Source organism: Saccopteryx leptura, chromosome 1 (assembly GCF_036850995.1).
Source record: "Saccopteryx leptura isolate mSacLep1 chromosome 1, mSacLep1_pri_phased_curated, whole genome shotgun sequence".
Classification (NCBI taxonomy): Eukaryota; Metazoa; Chordata; class Mammalia; order Chiroptera; family Emballonuridae; genus Saccopteryx; species Saccopteryx leptura.
The window spans coordinates 190,086,123-190,113,772 of record NC_089503.1 but is presented as its reverse complement, the minus strand read 5'-3'; the positions used below and the strand labels follow the sequence as shown (position 1 = coordinate 190,113,772).

At 37.5% G+C, this 27,650-nt stretch overlaps 2 protein-coding genes across 2 annotated transcripts in view; one reads left to right on the top strand and one right to left on the bottom strand.

The window, feature by feature from the left end:
• Positions 1–14,191, top strand: part of KMO (kynurenine 3-monooxygenase) — a 48,411-nt gene extending 34,220 nt beyond the window's left edge. The window contains 9 exon segments of the mRNA XM_066383423.1: positions 3,051–3,122; positions 4,052–4,173; positions 5,939–6,086; positions 7,561–7,618; positions 10,222–10,304; positions 12,171–12,272; positions 12,362–12,421; positions 13,837–13,971; positions 13,974–14,191. Coding sequence (XP_066239520.1) covers positions 3,051–3,122; positions 4,052–4,173; positions 5,939–6,086; positions 7,561–7,618; positions 10,222–10,304; positions 12,171–12,272; positions 12,362–12,421; positions 13,837–13,971; positions 13,974–14,120 — 927 coding nt within the window. The 3' untranslated portion in view covers positions 14,121–14,191.
• Positions 14,192–16,604: 2,413 nt separating this feature from the next.
• Positions 16,605–27,650, bottom strand: part of OPN3 (opsin 3) — a 41,421-nt gene continuing 30,375 nt past the window's right edge. Inside the window, 3 exon segments of the mRNA XM_066360154.1 lie at positions 16,605–17,684; positions 18,959–19,210; positions 24,721–25,040. Coding sequence (XP_066216251.1) covers positions 17,421–17,684; positions 18,959–19,210; positions 24,721–25,040 — 836 coding nt within the window. The 3' untranslated portion in view covers positions 16,605–17,420.

Genomic DNA, 27,650 nt, shown 5'->3' with positions numbered 1-27,650 from the left:
GTCCTCTTTGGAGAAGTGTCTATTCAGGTCCTTTGCCCACTTTTTAGTTGAACTTTTTTGGGGGGTGTTTAGTTGTATATGCTCTTTATAAATTTGGCTATTAACCCCTTATCAGATGTACTATTGGCGAATATGTTCTCCAAAAATTTTCTTATTCCCTTGTTCCCATGTTAAACCATATGTGGCCTGAGGCAGGCACATGATATGTATATTTTATATTTTCATAAACAAATAAGTGTAGGAACTTATTAAGGAAAACTAAAATATTGACAAAGGGAACAGGATCTTAGCTTATCAGTAAGGATATGTAAACAGCATTGGTTAAAGACCTTATTTACATATAAAACATTCATTTTTTTTAAGGTAATGATATAATCTATCTGTATGAAGTTCAGATATATGCAGTCAGTTAATTTAGGCTAGTGGTATTATATACCAAACTGTGTCCATCAGTCAAATACAGATTTTAAGATTTCATTATCTTTCTATTTCTTCTTCCTGGTCAAAAATGTGTTTATGAATTCTTCAATGCTGATTTTATGGTTTTCAGGCAGATCCTATTCTCATGGCCCAGGATCTGATAATTTTGAATTATAGGATATTGGGATTCTTTGAAAAATTGTCCCAGACTTGTGTGAAATCATGTCTTCTAATATAAATTTAAGATACCATTTATTTTCCAGGTATCCATATTTAATACTAATAGTTAATAGTTTACAAAATGTCTCCACCATTTTGACATAGCAAGGTGACTCAGGCAAGAGAATATTTTGATGTAGCCCCAAAACAATCTACTGAAGATTACCCTTCCTTTTCCCCTTTCTTCCTTCCTTCTTCCCATTCTTCCATCCTTCATCTTTTCTTTCTCTTTCTTTAATGTAACAGATACTTTTACTCTGTCTCTGATGATTGAATGGGGGAAGAAAGATTGGGGGAGTGACAGTATTGGGTGAATATTAAAGAGGTGCTTTGGGGAAATAAATGGGAGGCTCATCTTAAAGCTGTTTCTGCACAGCAAGCAAACTGTTTTTGCTTAGACTTTATGTTTGAGGAACTTGTGATGAGAGATGATTACTTTACGTAGAACATGAATTGATAATAAAAAGTTGAAAACTTAAAGGTTGTTGTGTAATCTCATGAAAGATGTGTGAACAACAAGATGTTCTTGGTGTCCCATTTGCTATCTCAAAGCCATGTATAAACCATTATCAATGCCAATGGTGAATATGGGACATATATATTTTCTTCCAAACTGTTTTTTTTAGAGATAGAGAGAGAGACAGGGACAGACAGACAGGAAGGGAGAGAGATGAGAAGCATCGATTCATAGTTGTGGCACCTTAGTTGTTCATTGATTGCTTTCTCATATGTGCCTTGACTGGGGGCTCCAGTTGAGCCAGTGATCCCTTGCTTAAGCCAACAACCATAGGGTCATGTCTATGATCTCATGTTCAAGCTGGTGACCCTGTGCTCAACCCAGCAACCTCGTGGTTTCAAACCTGGGTCCTCAGCATCCCAAGGTGACACTCTATTCATTGTGCCACCACCTGGTCAGGCCTTTCAAACTGTTTTTAATCAGCAGTTTCAACTATCACTATTGCAGTAAATGATAAATTGGTCAGCTGTCACTTATCTTCTTTTTCTTATCTTTTGGAGCCCTAGAAGTGATCAAAAGATAGCTGGAGAGAAAAGCACGAACATTTGCCAACCCCAGACTGGCCCCCTTACTACCCATCTCAAGTACTGCTCATCTAGCAGACCCCTTTGCTCAGCAAGTTCACCCCTACCCAGAAGTCACTGCCCTTCACTCTTTATTTAGTCCATGAATCCCTTGTTTTAACCACTCACACCCTACATATTTCTTACCTGGCCAGCTATTATTTCCTGTACTTCTAATTTTACACCAAATCACCTATTGTCTCTCCGCCACTTGAATTGTTGTTAAAAGGAAGTGATTTGGCTTTCCACATGAATACATGTTGCCCATTCAACTGCACTATAAGATCTTTTAAGTCAAAGAGTTATGCATTTATGTATTTTTATGTCTATATATTCGGCTTTCTTTGGGACTCTGGGGATTAAAACAACAGGTAGAATAGTCCCTCCTCCTACTACACAAATAACTACAACAAAGGATGAAAATTTCAGCTAGGAGACTATTCTGTGCTTCCTGTGTTCTGCTTACTATGTAAAATATATACATAGAAAGTGCTTTCCAAATATTTGTAAAATGTATGCAAACTTGAAATAGTTGTAGCATTGATTGTCTTATTCTTGTATATGTAAAATATCCTTGGGAACTTCAAGGGTCTGAGCCAATCGAATCTTGGGTCTACTAATCTACCCAAGTAGTCAATACTTACTCAGGCTGCTATTGTGTTGTAGAGGGGTCGCTAAAGAGACCAGGACTCTCTATTATTTATGTTGTTTGAAGCAAGTGTAAATTTGGTTTTGCCCATAAAATTTAAATTAGGCCTTTTTTCATCTATACAAATAAGTCCCCAAATAAGGTGAAAAATAAAGTATAAAAATATGGTACACACATATATGTATATCCATACAAATATAGTTTATATGTGTATATATATATTTATATAAGCATATATATCTACGTGTATGTGTGTATTTGTGTGTATGGAATAAAGAGAAGAAAAAAAGAGAGAACATCTTACAGCATGTCTCAAATCTTCAATTATACCTACTGTCAAAAACTCATCCCCCCCAAAATACAAAAGCACACCATACTAGCATACAGAAAATAGGGTATTGATTTTAAACTTTTTAAAGTCAAGTGATGAAGTACATTTGTAATAAAAGGCAATAAGTTTTATATTTTAAAAAAAACTCACCTAAGGTTGAGTTTATAAAGACAGTACAGAAAAGTATTTTCTAAGACTATTTCTATTTTATGTAGCAAGAGACATGCATTCTACCACAAAGGTGATACTGATTTAAATTGCTATGGAAACAACTATGAAATAAGCAGGGTCAGTATTATAGATGTGTGGCATTAATATATGAATCAAATATATATACTTTTTTTTCTGCAGTATTCCATGGAACCTAATTATCTGCATATTTGGCCTAGAAATACCTTCATGATGATTGCACTTCCTAACAAGGTAGTATAGAATCTCATCAACTATAATTTTGCATCTTTAATTAATGTTTTTTGTTTTTTACCTTTGTACTTAGCATGTATATACCTAATTAAAAACTCATCATCATTTAGTCTATTTAGTGATTACATTTGAAAAACTTGGGGATTACTGAAGAAAACCTTGAAGCCATTCTAATTATTTGAGATTAAGCATGGTCACTAAGGGGGGTCACGTGTGGTGGTGCTTATTGTCTTCCCCAAGACAATGTAGGAAGAAATGATTCCCAAATAAAGCCAAAGAGACTTGGGTTGTATATTGGGAAATACTTTTAGTCTTTAAGACTTATAAAACATTGGAATATACATGATCAAAAAAGAATTAGCTGTTCTTTCACTAGCTATACACGTTTTTGATAAATATATGTTATTTATCAAAATAACATTTTGATAAATATGTTATTTATGTTATTTATATAACATAAAATACATATGTTATTGTTATTGTCATTTTATTATTGTTATTGTTACATATTATAGATAGATATAGCTGTCTGTTTCTCTTGTTGGTTTTTTTCTTTATCCTTTTTTCTCTTGTTATCAGTCCTGGGGCCCAATGTCTATTAATACTGTCAAAAAAAAATAGAGAAAAAAGGAGAAATTAAATCCAATCAATCTTTTAGTAATCTAAAGTGTAGTGTTTTCTTGGTGAAAATGTCTGGAATTTATAGGGTAGAAATTCTCTTAATAACTGAGGAGCTGGGGAGAAACCCTGACACTTGTCACAGCCTTTCTTTGGGAGTCATGGGAAAAGCGAGGATGCCCTTCCTGTCTGCTTGGATATTCCTCCCAGGTGCCCATTAGCCACAGCAAGAACCTGGTGATTTAGCGATTCACCTTTGTGCCCACTTCAGGGGCCTCCTATTCCCTCCCCTACTGTTCTTTTTCTCACAGGACAAATCTTTCACATGTACTTTGTTCATGCCCTTTGAAGAGTTTGAGAAAATCGGGACCAGCAGAGCTGTGCTGGATTTCTTCCACACATACTTTCCAGACTCCATTCCTCTAATTGGAGAGTAAGTTTCAAGATCCACAATTGTCAGAAATCCATTAAATGTAAATGGGTTAAACATTCTAATTAAAAGGAAGTTTTTGGTAAAATGGATTAAAAAACTAGAACCAAATATGTGCTGCTTACAAGAGACACACTTTATATTAAAAAAACACAAGTATGCTGAGAGTAAAAGGATGGAAAAAAGCTCTATTATGCAGAGTAACCAAAAGGGAGTAGCTATACTCTTATCAGACAAAATAGACTTTAAGATATAATGGTTACTAGATACAAGAGAAAAAAAGATGTGTAATCATGCCTTTTGCTCCATTGGTTTGAGTTATTCATAATTCATATGAAGGTTATGCATCTTTTTTAGTTTTGCTTAGACATGTTCAATTGAGCAGTGACTTAGACATGAAACTTATATTATCAAAAGTGAATGTTGGCTGTGAGCAGTTAGCTGAAAAAATCCAGGCCATGGCCAGCTGCTCTGGGAAAGACAAGTCACCGATGCCCCAAAGCCTTTCTATACCCTGTGCAAGCTCTCTAACCCTTGGTGAAGAAGCAAATCTGTGGCACAGCAGATACCAGCAGCCTCAAGTTCAGGTCTACCACTTACCAGCTGTGTAAACTTTCCTATATCTCATCCCTTCACAGTAAAATGGTGATAATAATAGTGACTGCCCCAAAGGGTTACTGTGAGGACTGACAACATGCCTGTAAATCATTCGGCACAAGGCCTGGCACACAAAGTCCCTAAGACTGATTGTATTAGCTGTCTGGTTTAGAACACATGGCTCCACCAGCCCGTGTCAGCCTCACACTCCAAGTGAGCCTTTGGCATCTGACCTCACCCAGGGCCTCCACCTCCACAGTCCTTCCATCCTGGATTCCAGCTCACTTTCTCCCTCCCATGATGTCTTCATGGAGGCAGCCCAAGGCTGCAGAAAGAGCAAGATCTTAGCACTGCTCTGCCCCTTACTTCCTTGAGTCTCAGGTTTTTCATCTTTAACATGGGCATCAGGATGCTGATTTTTAAGGGCAGTTGTGAAAACTTAGTGAGCTAACTGTGTAGCAGGGATAGCTCACTGCCAGTTCACAGCAGGCCTTTGAAAAATTGTCAGTTTTCATCCTTTCCTGCCAACTAATTCAGCCTGTGTTGTTCTCTCCTTCTCCGTTGATGGAAATCTCTGTCCACACACCAAAATTTAGCCTTATGTCTCATGGCTAGTTCTTTTCTTTCCAACCAGATTTAAGATCTGAATTATATACTATTCCTCTATTTAAAGCTTCCACAAAACCTCTGTGGATGCTTTTCAAACACTAGCTTGATTATAACTGTCTGCTTTCAAATACATATAAATTCAAATCAATTTTTATTTTGTTTTGTTGTGGTTTAATCAATTTCACAGCAGCATGGCAATGTTTCCACGAAAATCTAAAACACATCAGCATCACTGAAAATTGCGTGACTGCACACATGAAATTTTCATGTTATAAAACACAGGTATATTTCAAAACATTGAAATGCAGCTGGAGGTGTTATTTTGTTTGTTTGTTTGTTTTTTTAATGTGAATAACATTGTTGCAGACCAAGAAGGTAATTAGGACAATGGAATTTGGGGACTGGAAGAAACCTCAGTTTCTCTCTTTCCTGCTTTCTTCCCGTCATTCTTGTGTATTTGTCAATAAAATCCTACCATCATATAACCAGCAAATGTGAAAGAATTATGCAGTTTTTAATACCTAATTTAACATCTTTATGTTCTGATTATTTTTCTCTGAAGGCAAGCCCTGACACGAGATTTCTTTCTGTTGCCTGCCCAGCCCATGATATCTGTAAAGTGTTCTCCTTTTCACTTTAAATCATGCTGTGTCCTGATGGGAGATGCAGCTCACGCCATAGTGCCCTTTTTTGGGCAAGGAATGAATGCAGTAAGTGCTTTTCCCTGGGTAAATTCCAACCAAAAAAATCTTAAATTAAAAAGAATTTGTCCAAAACTATTCTTACAGAATCTCTGAGAACAGTCAACTCAAGAGTCATACCAGCTGTTTAATTAGATTCATCACTAACTAGAGGGAAGTCTTGGATTACTTGATCCAGTAATTTAATGTAAAGAAAAAAAACATAAAGCCTAAATTAGTTATCTGTGCACTTAGAAAATATATTTATAGCTTCAAATTTGAAGTGTTGAATATCAGCAACATAAGGCTTAAGTTTTAAAATATTTTTTCTAGAGATTATGCATAAATATAGAAATGTTAGCCTTAAGGAAATAAAGAATCTCAGATTATCATTTTTTTCCTTCACTTTTTATTTCCAAAGGAAAGAAAAGACGATTGACATTGTTATATGAAACTATAAAGCAGAGTAGATGCTTTCACGGAAATTTTATCATTCTGGCTAGAAAAATATTTCAGAAAAGAAATAGTGTTCAAATATCATGTGTGTTTTTGACAACTATAATAATAGCTTTATAATCATAGTCTTTTATTCTTTTGGTGATTGGAATATATTCCAAATATAATAGGTTGTTAATCAAATCAATTACATTTTCTAAAAAGCACTGGTAAACATTTTGTTTTATGAAAACATAAAAATACTTCAATTTTAGTGGCTACATGCCCAAGCTCTGGAATCAAAAGGCCTGGGTTCAAATCCTGACTCCACAGTTTGTTAAAATATGTTCTTATACAACTAATTTATTTTTATTTCTTTATCTGTAAAATCATCATTTTAACAGTATCTCATAGAAATTCTTGGGAAATAAATAAATTAAGTAAAGAATTTAAAAGTGTTATTATCTCAGCCCTATATGATATTTCTCACACTAAATTGACACTTATATAATTGGCAAGTAAATTTATTTGCTTCAGATGTAATCCTATATTTAATGTGAAAATTGCTTTGTTTTTTAACCTTTATATATTTTATATCATCTCCAAAATTATAGTGAGAATCCTAAAAAGCAGAAAACAAAGTACTTTACTAATATACAAATTAAATTAATATGAGAGCTATATTCAGTTATTAAATTGCTCTAAATATGAATTTTAAAGACCTGAATAGCTTAAATATAATTCTAATATTCGTGGTAGAGCAATAGAATTATTTTCTTGCTTTTTGAAGAAACCATGCAATCCATCAAAATTACAAGAATAATTTAAAATTTTGGTCAAACTCCAAATCATTATAAATAACATATATTTGAATTTGGCATATTCAAAACCATCAAGCACACAGTTGACAGTCTTTTAAAGTCATCATTCACTGTCAGGTGTGACTATTCAGCTGTTTTGTGTGCTGGTTGAGGGTAAACTTATGAACTACCAGTGGAAGAGCCATTCAAAATTGCCAAAAAGTTTTATTATTTCCAGTTTATTTTTTCCCATTTTTTTCTTATTTCAGGGCTTTGAAGACTGCTTGGTATTTGATGAGTTAATGGATAAATTCAATAATGACCTCAGTAAGTAAAATTTCTCTAGTTGACACAGACTAGCCCTGCCAATTAACTGTGCGCCTGTTTCTCATCTTGGATGATCACAAACCCACTCTGCATATTTCCTGTTCAGGCTTCTAAATGTTTCTGTTAATGCTTCTGCTACTATTTGTTGCTCATCTCACACAAGGAGTGCCCAGAGAGAGAAATAGAGTTTTGTTAAGGTTTGTACATGGTGATCCACATAATGATAAAAATTCTGAGACCCAAAATAGGTGGAGGTATGCTCCTTTCTCTCCCTTTCAACCTGGTAACACCCTGCCTGCACCCCCTGCAGCATGCAGAAACATGTGAGAAGATCTAATGCTTTCTTGCTTTTGCCTTATCAAAGCTCTCAATCTGACACTTCCATCTGCCTTTTGATTAAAATTAATTCTATCAATATGTTAATTTTATAAATATTAATGTTTTAAATTTGTATCTGATTCTGAAATTAAATTAAATGTACCTAATTTTCACCTGTAAAAGAAATCGCTATAGCCTAAGAACTGAACAACTATTACTGTTTCTCAGCATTGTATCTCAAAGGCTTCTTCTGAATTTAAACCTGTTGCAGGCAGGGGAGAGACTTAGAGAACCAGCTTTAAACCCGGACACTTACACAATGGATTACGACACGACCATAAAAAACAAAAGGAAATTCTATACCTTTTTGACAGCATCAGTGGACCTAGAAAGCACAATGCTAAGTGAAATAAGCCAGTCAGGGGAAGACAAGTGCCATATGATTTCACTCATATGTAGAATCTAATGAACAAAATGAACCAACAAGCAAAATAGAGACAGACTCCTACATACGTAGAGAGCAGGCTGACAGCTGTTGGGGGGGGGGGGGAGTTGGATGCAGGGCGTGTAGGCATTGAGTCAAAAAGGACAAAAATAGGAGAGAAAAAAGTCATGGATATGGACAACAGTGTGGCAACTGCTGGTGGTGGGGGGAGAGGTGGAAGAAGGTAGAGGGCAGAAAAATGGTGTTGGATAGAGACTTGATTTGGGTACAGATGATGTGTTGTAGAATTGTGCACCTGAAATCTGTATAGTTTTGTTGACCAGAGGCACCCTAATAAATGCAATTAAAAAAAAAACCAACCCAGCTTCTAGTCTCGACTTACCAAGTTACTAGCTATGTGACCTTGAGCAAGTTGCATCATCTTTCTATAGTCTCAAGTTGTTCTATCCATCTATAAAGTGGGGATAATAATAACAACTTCAGAGAGTTGTAGTGAAAATTAAAGAATCTGTGTAAAATTTAAAAAAGAAAAGGATAGCGCAAAGGAAGTTCACAGGAAATGTTTGTGGTGGTGTTGTAGGAAGTCATCGGCACTGAGGCTTTTGGATCAGAAGGGATTGCAGGTTTGAGGGAAAATTGCTTCTAGTTTTCTTCCTCTTTTTTCCTGTTATTTTATTCAGATGTTGGGGATACAGAGACATAGTTTGTCCTTCCTTCTCAGCCCTCCTGTGATTGGTCTCATGAAACAATGATGGAGGGTTCATATATCAGGACATACTGCGAATACTGGCTTTGGTTACTAGAGAACAAAAATAATAATAATCAAAACTAACATCACTGAACATTTCATATATGGTGGGTAACTTGATGTGCTTTTAATGCATTATCTCACTTGGTCCTCATTGAAAACCATGGGACATAGGTATCATTCTTGTCCCTATTTTACAATTAAGGAAACTTGAACTTCGAGGTAATTAAGTAATTCGCCCAAAGTCATATAGCTGGGAAGTGGTAGAGGCAGGACTTACACCCAGGTTCTCTAGCTTTAGAAATGGCTTAACAACTAGAGTTTGTTGGCCATGTAAAAGTTATATTAGTTAGTCATTAATTTATTAAATACTTATTCAGTTACAAGGGTCACACTTCCAGGAGATCACATAATCATGGGAAAGCTGTTGTTAAAGCTAATAAGGTGTCTTAGTTGCAATGAAATACAGTGTGTGAAATTGAGACTCATGCCCATAGATAAGAGTGCAGTGGTTACCAGGGAAAGGGAAGAGAGGGTGGGGGTTCAGAGGAGGGGAGGGGCATAAACAGAAACAAACAAAAGATGACAGAGGATAATTTGACTTTGGGTGATGGGTATACAACATAATTGTTTGTCAAAATGATATGGAGATGTTGTCTCTAAATCTATGTATTCTAGTTGACCAATGTCACTCCATTAAAATTGTCAAAATAAAAAAAAAACTAAAATAAAAAAGGAAAGAAATACTGTGTGGAGGGTACATATAGCAGAACAGCAAATTCTAAGTAGGATGGGGGTCGGGGGCCATGCACAGTTATTTTATATGAAGTGCTTCCCATTTGTGAAATAAGGAAAATAATGGTTTACTAAACAACCAGTATACATCACATAAACTTTATTTTAAGTTTTATTTAATCAAATAATAAATACTTATGTGTTATTGCTCAAGATTCATAGATCGTTGGTCATGCACCTAGTTACCCACAGTTTTAAAAGGTTAGAAGAATATATTATTTAATTTTACCTCTGTAGCGTCCAGCACATTTCTATAGACTGTCTTGGAAAAGATGTATTATTTGACTTGGCTTCTAGGTCTGTGTCTTCCTGAATTCTCAAGATTTAGAATTCCAGATGACCATGCGATTTCAGACCTGTCCATGTACAATTACATCGAGGTGAGTGAGAGGATGTGGTTCTATTTCATGAGATCATTTACTGACACCCTAACAAACATTGTTTTAAAAAAACTCTTAAACAAAAGTTACAGAAGACACACACATGGCATTCCTTACACATAGATGGATTGTGCTATGTAGACAATGACAATGACCCTTACACGTCACCTCCATCTACACTCCAGTGACATTTAGGAGGTAGCAGATGACAGACTGTCTGGTTCAACCTCTGATAATTCACAAGTTCAAACCTTAGATGTTTAGTAGAGTTAGTAATATGCCATTTTAATAAATATTATAACTTCTAGATGTGTTAATTAGGTTTGAAAAATCTAAGAAGTGTTAAACAGTGTTAATTATGTTTTAAAAATCTAAGAAGTGTTGAACAGCATTTCTACTCTTAACATTATAAGCTGAACCCTTAGAGTAGCATTGGGTATCCTTTGGCTATGCACTGAAAAAAAAAAGTAACACACAATAAATTGTTGTAGTTATAGTTTTAAAATAAGCAAATGAAAAAATTACAAGATAAATTTAAAGAAGAGAGTGGACCTGCAGTGTGAGCAGAGCGGTTTCTTATGTGGTGAAGGAAGTTCTATAAAATACTAAAAGGATTATTAATGTATCTTCCCAGTGTCTTTAAAACTGAGACAGCTACCACTCAATATCTGTCCTAAATATGGAGTAGGTTTCAAGAGATCCTTTCCTGCCATAAACAGTATTCCAAATTAAACAGAAAGCAACACTAATTAGTCAAATCATTGGACTCTCAATAACCCACAAATCCAAACAGAGTTCACCTGAGCAAAATAGAGTTCCCTAACAGGTTTAGTATAATTGCTCTACCTTTCCAAGGTAATGTCTTATACCATTGAGAATTACTAAAAGGGACTGGGAATGACTGCACTAGAAATAATAATCTATTTGACTACAGTACTTTGTGTCTGACTTTGTGATGAATAAGAATAAAGTATTAGTGAGTGGTAGTAAGGAAGTAAAGGTATTTTGTTCAAGGTAAAGTGGTCCCTTGTTTATCGCAGGGGTTAGGTTCCAGAACCCCCCATGATACGTGAAAATCCTCAAAGTAGTGACCTTATATTTATTTTATTATTTATATATATTTTAAGGCTTTATAAACCCTTCCCACACTCTTATAGATCTTTCCCACACCATTACTAACCTTTCCCACATGCTTATAAACACTTCCTATGCTCTTAAACACTTTTTACACTCTTAAACCTACATAATTTTATGTATTTTATTTTGATTTAATATTATTTTAATATGTTTTAATTAATATTTTTATATTTTTTCAGTTTTTTAGGCTAGAAAATGCTTATTTTACTGCAAAACAATTAAAATAATAAAGATATAAAAATACTTATACACTGTAAAATCCTGCAATATAGAGATAAATCTGCAATACAAAGTTAGCTATATACAATTTTAAAATCTGTGATACCATGAGACTGCAAAAAGTGAACCATGATATGGCAAGGGATGACTGTATTCTTTAAGACACTTGCATTGCCTGACCAGGCAGTGGCGCAGTGGACTGGGACACAGAAGGCCCAGGTTTGAAACCCAAGGTCACTGGCTTGAGTGCAAATTCATCTGGTTTGAGCACAGCTCACCAGCTCGAGCCCAAGGTTACTGGCATGAGCAAGGAGTCACTTACTCTGCTGTAGCTCCCCGCTCAAGGCACATATGGGCTAAGCAATCAATGAACAATAAAGGTGCCGCAACAAAGAATTGATGCTTCTCATCTCTGTCCCTTCCTGTCTGTCTGTCCCTATCTGTCCCCCCCCCCTCTGTCTCTGTCACAAAAAAAGACAAACAAACAAAAAACCTCTTGCATTATTGCAGATGCGAGCGCATGTCAACTCGAGGTGGTTCATCTTCCAGAAGAACATAGAGAGATTTCTTCATGTGATCATGCCATCCACCTTTATCCCCCTCTATACCATGGTAAGGTCTGAATTTAAGACATTTCCTCATTTTAATATTCTGTTTAGCCACTAAAGAATATACCCAGTACTCTTTAAACTTTCTTACAGGTAACATTTTCCAGAATCAGGTACCATGAGGCCCTGCTGCGAGGGCGTTGGCAAAAAAAGGTAGGGACACACTCAACTTTTTTCTTTTTTCTTTTTCTTTTTTAATCGAATGTGTTGCAATTCATAGTGCTTTACTTATGTTTACTTCTGGGAAGTAAAGAAATGATATGAGAGACATGAAATGTTTGCCTCCCCCCTCATCCCCCCCAAAAAGCCCTGGGAACACAGAAAGCAGCGTACCTAACAAACAAAGTTACAGAGACAAAGAGAGTGTGTGAGAACTCTGGAAGGTAAGGGATTTTTTTAAAAAAAGAAATTGATGCTAATTCTAAATGTTTTATTTTTCTTTAGCAAAGTGACTTTTTAGTTGTATTTAATTGTTGACTCTTGCTTCATACAACAACACTCTTATGGGTTTAATTTGTAAAACTGGACAAAAGTGAATCACTTATAAAATATAATCTAATTCCAATGTAATGTTATGCCACATTCATTTTGGGCACTTTACCTGGAAAAGCCAATAATTGGACATTCAGATTCCTGATCTTCCATTTTAGAAATTTTACAATTTTATTCACTCAACAAATAATTTTATGTAGGCCCTGGCCTGTTGGCTCAGTGGATAGAGAGTGGGCCTGGCATGCAGATGTCCAAGGTTTGATCCCTGGTCAAGGCACACATGAGAAGCAGCCTTCTCTGCACCTCCCTCTTCCTTCCCCTCCCACATCCAGTGGCTCGGTTGGTCCAAGCATCAGCCTCAGACACTGAGGATAGCCAGTTGATTTGAGCATCGTCCCCAGATGGGGGAGTTGCTAGGTGAATCTCAGTTGAGGTGCATGCAGGATCTGTCTATCTCCCCTCCTCTCACTTAAAAGAGAGGAAGAGAGAGTCAGTGACATGCAGTTAGAAAAGAAGACAATAAGTACAGTGACAGATGCCAGGATGCTATGGAGAGTGTACCTAACTCAGAATAGAATGAACCTCAGCAGTGTAGCTGATATACTGCAGGTGGTAAAGACACTGTTTAAACACTTTGGATGTGCATGTCTTTTGAGTCCCAGAGGCCACCAGGTCCATCATTCTTCTCATGGACACTCTGTGCTGGGTCTGAGCAGAGAATAGTCTGTAGCTTCAGCATAGTGCTCTTCTTCTAAGACAGAGTTTGTAGCTCTTTTTCTAAAACTGTGGGATTTTTTTTCTTTTTAAATGGCTATACAATGGTTGACTGCGAACCACCCCTTATACATAACACACAGAGTCAGGTGTCTCTAGAAAGAAAGAAAGGAGGGAGAGCGAGAGGGGAGAAACTCCAAACTCTTGACCTGCAAGACTAACTGGTGACCATGAAATTAAATTACTATTTCAGGTTAAAGAATAAAGAGGGGATTGTATACTCTTTGGTCATTTAAGAATAAAGTTTATTTCAAGATTTTAATCTCTGGAAAAATAACAGGAGAATTCTTTTGTCTTTTCAGATGATCCACAAAGGATTCCTTTTCTTTGGGACATTGGTAGCCATTGGTAGTACCTACCTACTTATGCACTTCATGTCAGTGAGACCCCTAAGCTATTTGAGAAGACCATGGGACTGGGTCGCTAAGTTCCAAAATATAGGACATGTTTCCCTACAAACTCCATGGAGTTACTAGGACAAATCTTCAATGTCATTAGCAAGCAACAGAAAGGTCCTGAAGTAGCAAATACACTTGATTTTTCTGTAGCCAAGTCTAAAGATCAAAATTATATGAAAATCATATGATTTTTTCCATCATCACATTTAATTCACAAATGGAAGATGTTTGTCAGCTTATCATTAAATTCAATGTAAAATTTCTGTGTTCACTGAAACGTTTTTTTTTTAAAAAGAGGTCACCACTTCAAGTTACAACAAGCAGCTCTGCCACAACACTGTGCTCACGTCAAGTCTTTCTAAATATAAAAATGCAATGACTAATAACTCTTTCACTTCTCAAAAAGTAAGGCCTGTAGAGGCCTAAAAGAAGACACTGATCACACTCTTTAAAAGATAAAATAGAGGTCACAATAGGATTGATTCAACACCTGGGACAAAATATTACAATTGACCTAACATATTAACTGCACATTTCATCACCAGGATGGAACCTTTATCCAAGCATACGGGGCTCAGATTCACTTGACAAAACCAAATGTGCAAATGAAGAATTTGGGGGCTTTCTAGAGAGTTCACAATGAATCAACATAATTTCCCAGTTTTCAAAGGCTAGTCTTACCTTCCAGAGACTAGAAAAGCCTCTTAACACCATGCTAAGTCGCTAACTAAAGAACAAAAAGAGTTGTATTTATAAATTAAATATCTTCATATACAAGAGAATAGAAAGGAAACATAGGGAGATGGTATTTTTATAAATATGAAACCATATTTTATTCCATTTCAGACTTTTAAAAGTAATTTGCTAACTTATTTTTGAATTACGTGCTGCAGCAGAACCAGAAATAAACTGATTTGTAAAAGTTCATTCAGTGAAAATGTTTTATTTGGTTCTTCATTCTTCAATAGGCCAACTGACTCATTTAGAAGTCTCTCAAACATGATTAATTATGAAAATTCAACACCATTAGGACAGTAATCTAAGAAATAAATATAAGACAATAAAATAAAATGACATTGTTTCTCTTCTATAGTGTCAAAGAAATCCTTGAGTTCTAATAATCCACGTTTAGTTTAAACAATGACTCATTGAAAAATGACCTCTACACTATTAATTATCCAGGGAAGTAATTCAAGAGTAATAGAGATAAAATAATTCATTTTATGAGTACAATTCTATACTTAATTCTCATCTCCCTTCAAATATAGATTGGTTTGTTTTGTTGAAACTCCTTTTAAAAATTCAGAACTCAGTCCTGGCCAATTGGCTCAGTGGTAGAGCATCAGCCTGGCATGTTGATGTCCTGGGTTCCATTCCTGGTCAGGGCACACAGGAGAAGCAACAATCTGCTTCTCCACCCCTCCCCCTTCTTCTTCTCCCTCTCTCTCTACACCTCTCGCAGCCATGGCACAATTGGTTCCAGCGAGTTGGCCCCAGGAGTTGAGGATGGCTCTATGGAACCTCTGCCTCAGGTGCTAAAAATAGCTCAGTTGCAGAGCAACATGCAAAAGCCCCAGATGGGCAGAACATTACTGCCAAGGGGGCTTGCGATGGATCCCAGTCAAGCACATGTGGGATTCTGTCTCTCTGTCTCCCGTCCTCTCACTTAAAAAATAAAAAATAAAAAACCCAGAAATCTTGGCAAAATTGCATAAAATTTTTCAAAAGAGAGAGATGATCTGACCACATTCACGTTTGAAATGATACATATGGGGATATCTGTCTGCCAGCAACATGATCTTTATTACACACATTCTCCACTCATGTCTGATTGCCTATATGCTATGATTACCTTGAAATTTACCATCCTACCTTCTTGGCTGTGTTGCTTTTTTTAAAAAGAAAAACATTTTATTGAATTTATTGCAGTGACATTGGTTAATAAAATTATATAAGTTTCAGGTGTACAATTCTATAATGCATTATCTGTATATTGTATTATGTGTTTACCATCTCATGTCAAGTATCCTTTCGTCACTACTTATATCCTCTTTTACTCTCTCCTACCTCCCCCCAGCACCCATTTTGCTCTGGTAATCACCATACTGTTGTCTGTGTCTATGGACTTTTCTTCTTTGCTTAATCCGTTCACCTTTTTCAGCCAGCCCCCAACACCACTGCCATGTTGCCATGTTGCTTCTTGGTAGTACCTTGTAGAGCAGGGATTGGGAACCTTTTTTGCTGAGTGAGCCATGAAAGCCACATTTTTTTTTTTCTGAAGCTGGAAATGGGGAGAGACAGTCAGACAGACTCCCACATGCGCCCGACTGGGATCCACCCGGCACGCCCACCAGGGAGCAACGCTCTGCCCACCAGGGGGCGATGCTCTGTCCCTCTGGGGGCATCGCTCTGTTGCGACCAGAGCCACTCCAGCGCCTGGGGCAGAGGCCAAGGAGCCATCCCCAGCGCCCGGGCCATCTTTGCTCCAATGGAGCCTTGGCTGCGGGAGGGGAAGAGAGAGACAGAGAGGAAGGAGAGGGGGAGGGGTGGAGAAGCAGATGGGTGCTTCTCCTGTGTGCCCTGGCAGGGAATCACACCCGGGACTTCTGCACGCCAGGCCGATGCTCTACCACTGAGCAAACCGGCCAGGGCAAAAGCCACATATTTTAAAATGTAATTCTGTGAGAGCCATACAATGACCCATGTACGTTACACATTATTTAATAAAAATTTGGTGTTGTCCCGGAGGACAGCTGTGATTGGCTCCAGCCACCCGCAACCATAAACATGAGTGGTAGGAAATGCATGGACTGTGTAATACATGAGAATGTTTTATATTTTTAACGATATTATTTTTTAATTAAATAATTGTCTGTGAGCCAGATGCAGTCATCAAAAGAGCCACATCTGGCTCACGAGGCATAGGTTCTCAACCCCTATTCTAGAGCTTGCTAAACAGCACATTTGTCTGAAGTTCCTCTTTATCACACTAACATATAGCAAGTCTTTTGTTTCAGGTAAAGTTAAGGGTTTGATTTTCTTTCATCCTAGAACTGTCTTTGATCAATCTGATAGGTCAAACAGTCGATGTGACACTGACTAGAACTCAACTCTACAGAAAATTTCACACTGTCTAGCTATTTCACACCTGTGTATAAGACAAAGTTATTTTTTTGGCTATGTAATATTGGAGAAAAATGTATTATGTGCCTTGGAAAATATAGTCATTTAAAAATATACTTGAAATAGAAATTTCCAACATGTTGATGGTGCCAGATGTCCGTCTTGTGTCACATGTGGTTTGTCACTATTCTATAAACACCCATTGAACTAAAAGACCTGATCTTACTCAATTGTTCCCAGATTTGAATTTTCTTTCGGGCTACAAAAGGTCAGCTGATCTTACATAGAATGGGGATTCCAAAACAGTACTTATAACAAAGTGATGTTCAATTTAAGTCCCCTTCTCTCCCTACCACTGTTGATTCTTATAAAGGTCGTACTTGGACAATATCAGCCTTGGAGACACTAGTTTTGTTGCTGTCATCGACAGATACCGATTCATCACTGGCGATGAAGAAAATGATGGAAGAAAAGTTAAAAGTCACCTTTTTCTTCGGCCGGTGCCCATCTTTCTGGAACATGACAGTGGGTCTGATCTGCATCTCACTCTTCACTGCTGGGAGGTCTGCAGCAGGCCTCCAGAAGCTCAGCAGTAGGGAACAGAGCAGTTGCAAAAGGGATCTTTGGAACTAGGCATAGAGAAAATAAAGCTGAATAGTAAGACAAGGGTGGCCCTTAATCTGGATTGACATTCAAGAAAATCAGTGACATTTAATTTGGGTTGCTCTCCTCTATTTATTATCTATTGGATAGGGGGGTGGGATTAGGTAGTCATATTCAGATCTACCCAAGTAATCCTGCAGGCTTGTCTTTTATTGATCATAATTCTTAGTAACTAGACAGCATATGATATTTCAAAACTTTACAATCTCTATTTATGAGGCAAGCTACATTTGTTTCTTTTAGGGATTTTGGACAAAAATTCATCCCACAAATCTTCAGGGAGCACAATTCTGTCTAGGTGACAGTCACTTTGCTACAAGCCGGAGATCCTGTGGGCAGCAAAGACAAGCAAGGTGCTGCTTGGCAGAGAAAACAGGTAGTGTGGTACACTCACTAATGTTCCTTTAATTAGGCAAAAAAAATTTTTTTTCTATCAAAATTATGAATCAATTGGAGCAAAATCACTACAGGAGAGAGTGCTAGTGTCCACCAACACCCACGTTTCTTCTCTCTGTCCTGGGTACAATGCAATTTTTTAGCCCCCCTTTAACAGCTCCTCCTTGCTCTTCCCTGTCTATAAGACCCTTGGTGGTCAAGGTGTAAAGTTGGTCACAACCCATATTCCTAAGTGACTAAATGGGACAGATCCCATCTTCTCCATCAAGTAAACTTGTAAGTAAAGATATAAAGGACGTTTCTTGAGCCAAATTAATCTTAGCTACACATTAGCCACGGCATAATAATAACCCAACTAATTGCTAACAGTGCCTATAATACCCCAAGTGAGGAGTTACAAGTATGAACTTTTGAGATTCAAGCAAACAAGGTTCAAATCCAGCGACCAACACTTCCTAGATCAGACAAGTTATTTAACTTCTCTGAACATATTTGAATAATCCATAAATGATCTAAGGAAATATATCAGTGCCTTTTTTATGGAGTGTTGTGATGATAATAGGTATATACTACATAGTATAGTAAGATTTTTAAATGTACATACTCTCTTTAATTGCTGAGGTCTGAAACCACAATATCTCCCAGGTATGCCTGTATGTGGCTGTTATTATTACTAGACATTAAATGAAACATTAATTTGAAGAGAATTTTACCTAATAATTATGAACCTCCAATGGTAGATTTGGGCTTTTATCATTGAAGTTGCTCTGAATCATTTCTGTAAATGTATTATATTTTTCAACAACCCTACCCCCAGTGTGGAAACAGTAATTACAAAGCTTACCTTTTGGATCATGGAGATATAAATAACTGGGTTATATACAATGCTTGACTTAGCAAAGAGATAGGAAATGATAGACACTGTGGGAGTGGCCAGGTGTCCATAACCATTAACCATCAAGAAACACAGCATAATATAAGGCATCCAAAGAATCAGGAAGGTGAATATCATTAAAAAGCACATTTTGGCCACTTTCTTTTCATATCTTAAAATCTTGATCACTTAAATTGTCTGAAGATCTTCAACACAACAAAGCTACAGAAAGAAAGGAACAGCTTTAAAATTGAAGAAACATTTTTGTTTGTTGTTTTTATAATAGAGGCTCATGCACCATTCTTGGCCCTACCTTAATGGAAAGAGAACTGAACAGGACCTTGGGAGGCTGAGTTCTGACCCAGGACCTGCATCTGGGCCTGACCTTCAACCTATTGGGGCCTCAGTCTTTTATCTTTAACATTGTACATTGAACTATATAATGTTAGACCATCTAATGGTTTTTTTTATTTGATTTTAGAAAGAGAGGAAAGAGTAAACATTGATTTGTTGTTCCACTTATTTATGCATTAATTGTTAAAAAATTTTTTTAGATTTTATTCATTTTAGAGAGAGGAGAGAGAAAGAGAAAGGGGGATGAGCAGGAAGCATCAACTCCCATATGTTCCTTGACCAGGCAAGGCAAGCCTGGGTCTTCAAACCAGTGACCTCAGTGCTCCAGGTCAATGCTCTATCCACTACGCCACCACAGGTAAGGTTCACTGGTTCATTTTTGAATGTGCCCTGTGTATCAAACCTTGATCTATTGAGAGGATGTTCTAACCAACTGAGCTACCTGGCCAGGGCCTCCTTTAATGGATTTTAATGTTTTAGAATTTACTTAAAGAAGTATAAAATAAATTATTTTACCTAGATCATCAAGTCTCTAAAAGACAACCAGAAAGAATCGTGAGAAATGGGAAACAATTTCTCTATGATCCTGGAAACTCTTTTGTCCAGAGCATTTTCCTCAGATTCTCAAAGTAGGCAGAAAACACATGATGTCCAGAGTTCTGCCTGGTTAAGCCTACAGCTAGTCTTGATGAGAACTGATTTCCCAAACTCTTGCTGGAAAACTTTGTGACTTCCAATTCACAGCTAATGACTATGAAGTGGGATTGGATGAGGAGTGTGTGACTGGTCTCATCAAGAGTTTGGTTGCAGAGAGCATTTGGTGAAATCCTGGTCATTCTATTAATTTAAAACCAGTGTATCTACTGCCAATTTGTTCCCACTAGAGGTATTAAGGGATAACTGTTTAGATTTTTAAAGTTCTTTGACAAAGTGTCTCAGATAAAATGTTCTTTAGAAGTTCCTCCTGTAATTATTATAAATGTATTGTTAAGGTGAGGAAGGAAATATTCCTGGACACCAAAAGCATGTTCTTAAATAAAATGGTTATTTCTGAGTATACTAAGCTCATTAAGCTCCAAAGCACTACTTTAAATGTTGATTTTAAAAAAGGTACCTGGAAAACTGTTGATACTTAGTATGTAATTTTAAACTGGGAAATTTATTGCATTTCAATAAATTTTGTGTTCCTTTCATTTCTAGCATTATTATAAAAATTAAGAAAAAATTTCTAAATAAGTTAGAATGTGTATTTATAAGAACTTACAAGATATTTTAACTAATATATAAATTATTGATATTATCTAAAGTTATATTTAATAAACTAGATTTTTATTAGAATCATGTATTCATATGGGCAAAGACTAGAATATTACATGAATAATTAAAATGTTTGATTTTTTTTAGAGTAGAGTGCCCAGGCATAGATAAAAAAGATAATTTCTCTTGAGGTTTTTTCTTCTCCTTTGTGTTTATGGAATCTGAATATATATATACAGTGGTACCTGGAGATACAAACAGACCAACATACAAATTTTTTAAGATACAAACTGTGACTTGGTATTTTTGTTCGAGATCCGAACAAAATTCCGAGATACGAGTCGTGATTCGGGAAGCTGCCGCTAGTTAGCGTGTTGGCACACAGGTCCAGTACCGGCAGTTTGATATATGAGTTGACTGACTTACGAGCTCGGTTACAGAACGAATTAAATTCATATCTCAAGGTACCAGTGTATTTTAAATCACATAAACAATCATAACCTAAACACATATACATCTCATCTTTTCTCATATTTAATTTTCCGAAACATTACATAGACCATTATTCCAAAATGGAAATAGAGCAAAGGTCTATTGCCGGCTAACCAAAATCTTTTCAAGACCTGGATGACTCCTCTTAGACTAGTAGGAACTGTCTCCAAATTTCAGTTACCATGTTTAAACTGGATCTCCAAGGTTTGCAAATACCCTCAGCTCAGCTAAAGGGCACAGAATCTCTAGCATCCCCGATAACTCAAACTTTGAACCTGCCTACCACAGAAAACCCAAGTCACTGAAGACACACTCTCTTCGCACTGTCACCACTTCCCCACCTTATGCCTTCTGTATGCTTCTCCCTCTAAAAATAGTCACTGACTGCCTATTATATGCACAATAATGTTCCAGCAACAAGTGATAAAATAAGACTGGGTCTCTACTCTTGAAGAATTAATTCACTGTTTGGTGATGGTGACAAGTGCCCAGACTTCTTCCATAAGTGATACATGAGATGGGAGAGGTGAACAGGGAAGGCTATGGGGATAAACAAAATGAGAAATCAATTCAGAGGTGGGTTAGACCAAGAAGATCTTGATCTTAGCCTTCTGAGGTGAGTAGGAATCAACCAAGTAAGGAAGAGAGGCAGAAGAATGTTCCAGGGAATGGAAGAGCATTAAGGCAAAGCAGTAAAAGCACACATTAAGTTCTAAGAATAAGAAATATTGCAGTTGGCTGGCCCCTGAGATGGCAAGATGGAGAGCATGTCAAAAAATGATGCTGGACAGGCCGACCGAGACGGCCATGCAGAAACTGGTAGTCATATTCAGGGACTTTGTTTTTAACCATGAAGGCAATAGGATTTTGAGTTTGGCACTGACATGAGAGGATTTGTATACAAGAATAATTACTCCGGTGGCAGTGTGAATAAAATGGACTAGAACAAAGCAAGAATAGGGAAAGACAAACTAAGGTTCATTAGAATTAAGTCTGTGGCAGTAGGGAAGTAGGAAAATGATACATGGAAAAACAGTTGAGGTTGAATAGATAAAAACTGATCTTTGGTTGGAAGTGGCAGAAAACAAGGATAAAGAATAAAGATTATTCTCTAATTTCTGGGTTCCATAGCTGACAATGATGACCATTCACTGATAAAAGGGAATGAATGAGTAGCAGGCTTGGGGGAAAGCTGACCAATTCATCTTCATTTATATTGAATTACACTAGTCTGTGGACCATCTGAGTGGAAGCGTTCAAAAGGCAATTGACAGTGAGGATTTGGTAAAGGTCAGAAGAACCATCTGAATCAAAAATCACCAAGCTATTGCTAGGAGGAGAAATGCTGGCAGTATATGAGATTGTCCAAAGCTGGTGTGCAGCATGAAATGAGAACTAAATATAGGACACTTGGGAGGCCCATGGAAAAGAAGCCCTTGAAAGAGACTTGAGACAATGGACCAGACAGTCAGCAATAAAGATAGGAGAGAATGGGATCTTAAAAACAATGGGGCGGGGGGAGATCACAATTACGTGGAAGCTATCACCAATGTCAGAAGTCTCAATGCCACAGATGCCAGAAAACAATAGCAATAGACATGTGTCCACTGGACATAACATTCAGGCGACCATCAATGACCTCAATGGCAGCTGTCATATGAGAGTGTTGTAGAGGTTGGGAGGTGCCAATTTGCAACAGGCTGAGGGAATAAATACCAGGAGAATTTACTAAACTATGAACTCTTTGAGGCAAGGACTATATATTATTCGTTGTGTCCTTAGAGCTTAGAAATGTCTTCACTTTCATAACAAAATACCACAGACTGAGTGGCTGAAATTTATTTCCCATAGGTCTGTAGGCTGAGAAGTTTAAGATCAAGGTGCTAGCTAGGTAGGTTTTATTCGGAGGCCTCTTTCCTTGACTTGGAGATGGCCACCTTTTCTGTGATCTCACATATGGAGAAAGAGTGAGATCTGATCTCACTTTCTCTTACAAGGATGCTAATCCCATCATAAAGACCCCACCCTCATGACTCCATATAATCCTAATTAACTCTCAAAGTCCTCATCTCCTATACCAGCACGTTGGGGGGAAAGGCTCCCATACAAGAATTTGGGGGGGATACAATTATTCAGTCTAAAACAGTAAGTAATTGGTAATTTCAGATGTTCAATAAATATTGGTCATGTGAATTCTTATTGAGTGATGATGGAGTACCAAAAGCCACTCATGGTTCTCTGAGTCAGCAGTGACGATCAGAGAAATAAAGTGATAACTAGAGGGAGTTGGGAGTATACTTTGCTTTTGTATTCAGTTAACACAGTTATATGCTCAAGTGAAAGAGTTGGTAGTAAGGGAGAAATAGAAAATTCAGTGAGAGAGAAAGTGATTACATAAAGAGAGGTCCCTGGGGCAAAGAATGGAGTGGGAGCCAAAACTTAGACTATGGGGTCAGCTTGGTCCTGAGAGACCTCTCCCATGACCTGTAACTGAAGAGAGCAGTCTAAGAATGGGTGGGAGGGTTATATAATGAGAGGTGGGGAGTTGAGGATTTCTTGATCATGGCTTTATTTTTCCCAATTAGCATGATTGCTTAATAAGAATTAGGTCAGAAGGAGACTAATAAGGCAAGAGATTAAAATGAGAATTGAGAACTTGTAGTAGCAATTGTATAGAAAGAGGGGAGGACTGTCTTGCCACCCAAAGACTGCTAGACACTGTGGAGAGGACATGTGTGTGGACACTGGGACATGGGTGTAGCTTCCCTGCAGCTCTGCTTTGTTGCTTGACTACAGGCATGGAGAAACCAGAGCCACACTGATCCAAGGATTGTTTATTTTGATTTTTTATAAAATAGAGGTGTGAGAAGAAAGCTAGAACATGGAAGTTGGGAGTAAGGGGTCATGCTTTAAAGTAATACATATGGCTGAGCTTGATTTTAAAAAAATAGAAGTGAAAGCTAGAGAAGCAGGCAGAGTGAGCAAGAGACACGAGAGGTTTCATGAGAGAAGAGGACGGGAGGGAGGAGCATTGACTGCGTAAGAACGCACATGGGTGGGGTTGTACGCTGAGCCAGGAGGGTGTCCCACACTGTACTTCAAACGTCACCCCTGCCAGCACCAAACAGGAAATCTGCTTGTGGTCGGTTCTTACCCCACACTCTTACTTCAGACTTCCTTCCTGCCAGCACCCAACAGGAAATGTGCGTGTGGTTGGTCCTTGTTAATTATGACTGAAAAATGATTTGCGCCGAAACACCTGTAATATTCTTTAGTGGGTTTATGTGACTGACGAATGAATAAAATTATGGGAATCGCACAGTTTCCTTCATTATAGAGTTTTTAAATTCTGAGTGTGCTGGAGTACAGAAGATTTTTTTAAATTGTAGTTGAATTTTTTCTGTTCAGAACCCTTTCCTTCTTCCTTCTGGTTTAGATTGGTGGCATGGAGAGAATAAATGTTATTCCTCATTGATCTTTTAAGAGAATGGTTTCTAGTGCAAAATTCTGTCCAATGGGAAGAGCTGCTCAGCTGCGGACAGCTACTGATCATTTAGGAATAATTTAGTCTCTTTGATTTCTACCTTGGACACAGTTTGGGGGAGGAGCATTCATAGTCTTCAACTCACCATTCGGATGGAGTACAAAATATGCCCATAGCAATGGGCTATAACACTGACAGGCACCACCAGGCAACCAAGAAATAAGAAAAACACAAAGGAGGAATCGTTGGCATCCTTGGATTTCCAGTGCGCAGTACAGCCTAGGCCATGTACATCCAGGATGTACCTGTTCCAGCCCCGGAGAGGGGCTCCCAACCATACCAGCAAGTATAGCCAGATGTAGGTAATGGCTCGCCAGGCCCAGGAAAAATTGACCACTCTGGCATGGACCATGCGAATATAACATTCATAGGCCAGCACCATTAGGTTCATCATGGAAACAATCCCTGCAGGAAGAGAAAGTGTGATAGTGTAGCATGGCACAGAGGAAGACAGACATCGCAGTGGGCTCATTCTACACTGGAGACACCTGACAGTGTCTGGAACCAACGAGGATCATCTAAGAGTAATAGTGCCTCACAAACCCCAGGAAATTTGATTGGAAATATATTTACCCAGAAAAGAAAATGTGAACTAGAAATGGCATGTGGATTGCAGCAGGACAAAATGAAAAGCCCCCAAACCAGTCCTCCCTGATGATGCAGCTGTTGTGTTAAATTTTTTACAAAGAAAAACTCTGGAGCAAGTCAGGCAGAGTCACTACCATGAGTGTTTCCTTCCGTCAGCTGTGTTTGACTCAGCTATCAGAAATAAAGTCAAAGTCACAAATGTGAACTGACCAAAGCAATGGTGAAATTATGCAGGAGGCCACCTCAACCTACCTGCTCAGAAATGGCTTCCTATAAACCATTCATGTGCAAGGATTGCTGACAAGGGACGGAAACCTTCTGTGCTTCCACAATCCTTATTTATATCTCTGTTTGCAATAAATGCACTCTAACATTATTGTTTATTTCTCTGCTTCTCCCTGGAGTGCTTTATCCATTCAACAAGCTCCTCTTGAGCACCCAGGTGTGCCAGGCACTGTGCTGACACAGGAGGTCCAATGATGACACAGACACAGAATTCCAGACGTCTAAATGCAATGCAGATGTGTGAACAGCTGGAACACCACACAAGGGGTAAGTGCTACAATTCTGATACAGTCCGCTGTGGGACTCACATTAAAGGGGCCTTTGTAAACAAGGCAGAAGAAGCACATTCCAGGAAGAATGAAGAGTTATGCTCCAGGGCACCGAGGCCATTGAAGGGTCTAAAAATGATGAGAGGATTCGGATGCAGGGCTCAGAGGATATGAAGGAGAGATAAAGTTAGAAAGAGCAAATGAAGCCATACTGAGAAACTTTTAATTTCTTTCTCTCTTTCTTTCTTTCTTTCTTTCTTTCTTTCTTTCTTTCTTTCTTTCTTTCTTTCTTTCTTTTTTTCTTTCTTTCTTTCAAGAGGAAGGGAGAGAGAAAAACATCCATTTGTTGTTCCACTTATTTATGTATTCATTGGTTGATTAGTATATTGCCCTTCTTAGGGATCAAACCTGCAACCTTGGTGAATCGGGATGATACTCTACCTCACCAGAGCCAAACTTTTAATTTTTTGGTAAGACTTTTTTATTTGGTTGTGTTTTTGTTATCGTTTTTACGTGTAAAATAGTAAATTATAAGTATGGTACTCCATCATATTTCTTAAGCATGAAAATGACAATGGTTAAGTTCTCCTTTATATCTCATCCATTTACCCCTGAAAATACTCATGCTATAGTAGGAATAACTTGAAACACTGTTCAGTACCTAAAGACCAGCTTGCAGGCTACTGCAATGGTCCAGGCAAAACATGATGGGGTCTGAAGTAGGGAGGGTACCTTCAACAGTACGAACAGTGAAGTCCCAGTGTCTGATACATGTTGCTATTAATAAATGCTCATTGCCCTAGTCGGATAACTTGGCTGGTTAGAGCATCACCCTGAAGCACAGGGGTTGCTGGTTCGATCTCCAGTCAGGGCACATACAGGAATAGCTCAATGTTCTTGTCTCTCTATCTCTCCCTTCCTCTCTCACTAAAATCAATGAATAAAAATTAAAATAAATAAATGCTCATTGAATAAATGAGTGAACGTTCAGTAAATATATGAGTGACTGGAAGAATATTGGGTTTTTAAAATATGATAGAGGAGATATTTCTGAAAGTAGTGATATAATAGCAAATAGTGAACCTAAATTCACATTATAATGAATTGTGGGGACAAGGAAAATATCAGGTTAGATGTGTTGTCTTCAGAAATAAGAATCTATTTTTACCTCATTATGTTTCTACCTAACAACTGATACTATCTTTTCTTTAACTGAATATATTCCTAGAAGAAAATCTAAAAACCTAAAGATAGTGACATAAGTTGACTCTAACAAAATACTGTTGGTTTTATTTAGTTTATAAACTTTCTTAATACATATAATGATATTTAATTATATAGTTGCTTTTAAATGTTAAAACATAGTTTGGCCTTGCCTGACCAGTGGTGGCACAGTGGCTAGAGCGTCAACCTGGAATGCTGAGAACCTAGGTTCGAAACCCCTAGGTTGCTGGCTTGAGTGAGGGCCCCTCAGCTTGAGTGCAGGGTTGCTGTAGAATCATTGACATGATACTATGGCTGCCTTAATACAAAATAATATTGAATATAAGCTGTAATTTAAAATATTTTTAAAAATTCAAAGAAAACAAAAATTTGCACTATATCACCATCTACTGGAAAGCAAAAGAAAACCATTTAATCAAACTGCTGAATTATTAAAATCATAATGGTGTCTAAATAATAAAAGTGTTCACTATTTGAAATGCACCAGTAGAGGAACAACCCATTAAGTACTATGAACCACCAAGGTAGCATGGTAACACAGAAAGAAAATGATGATTCTCTAGAAACCAAACTCAAAATCATGGAAGACTGTGATCTAAAGACAGAGAATTTAAAATAGCAGTCATGAAGAACTTCAGTGAGATACAAG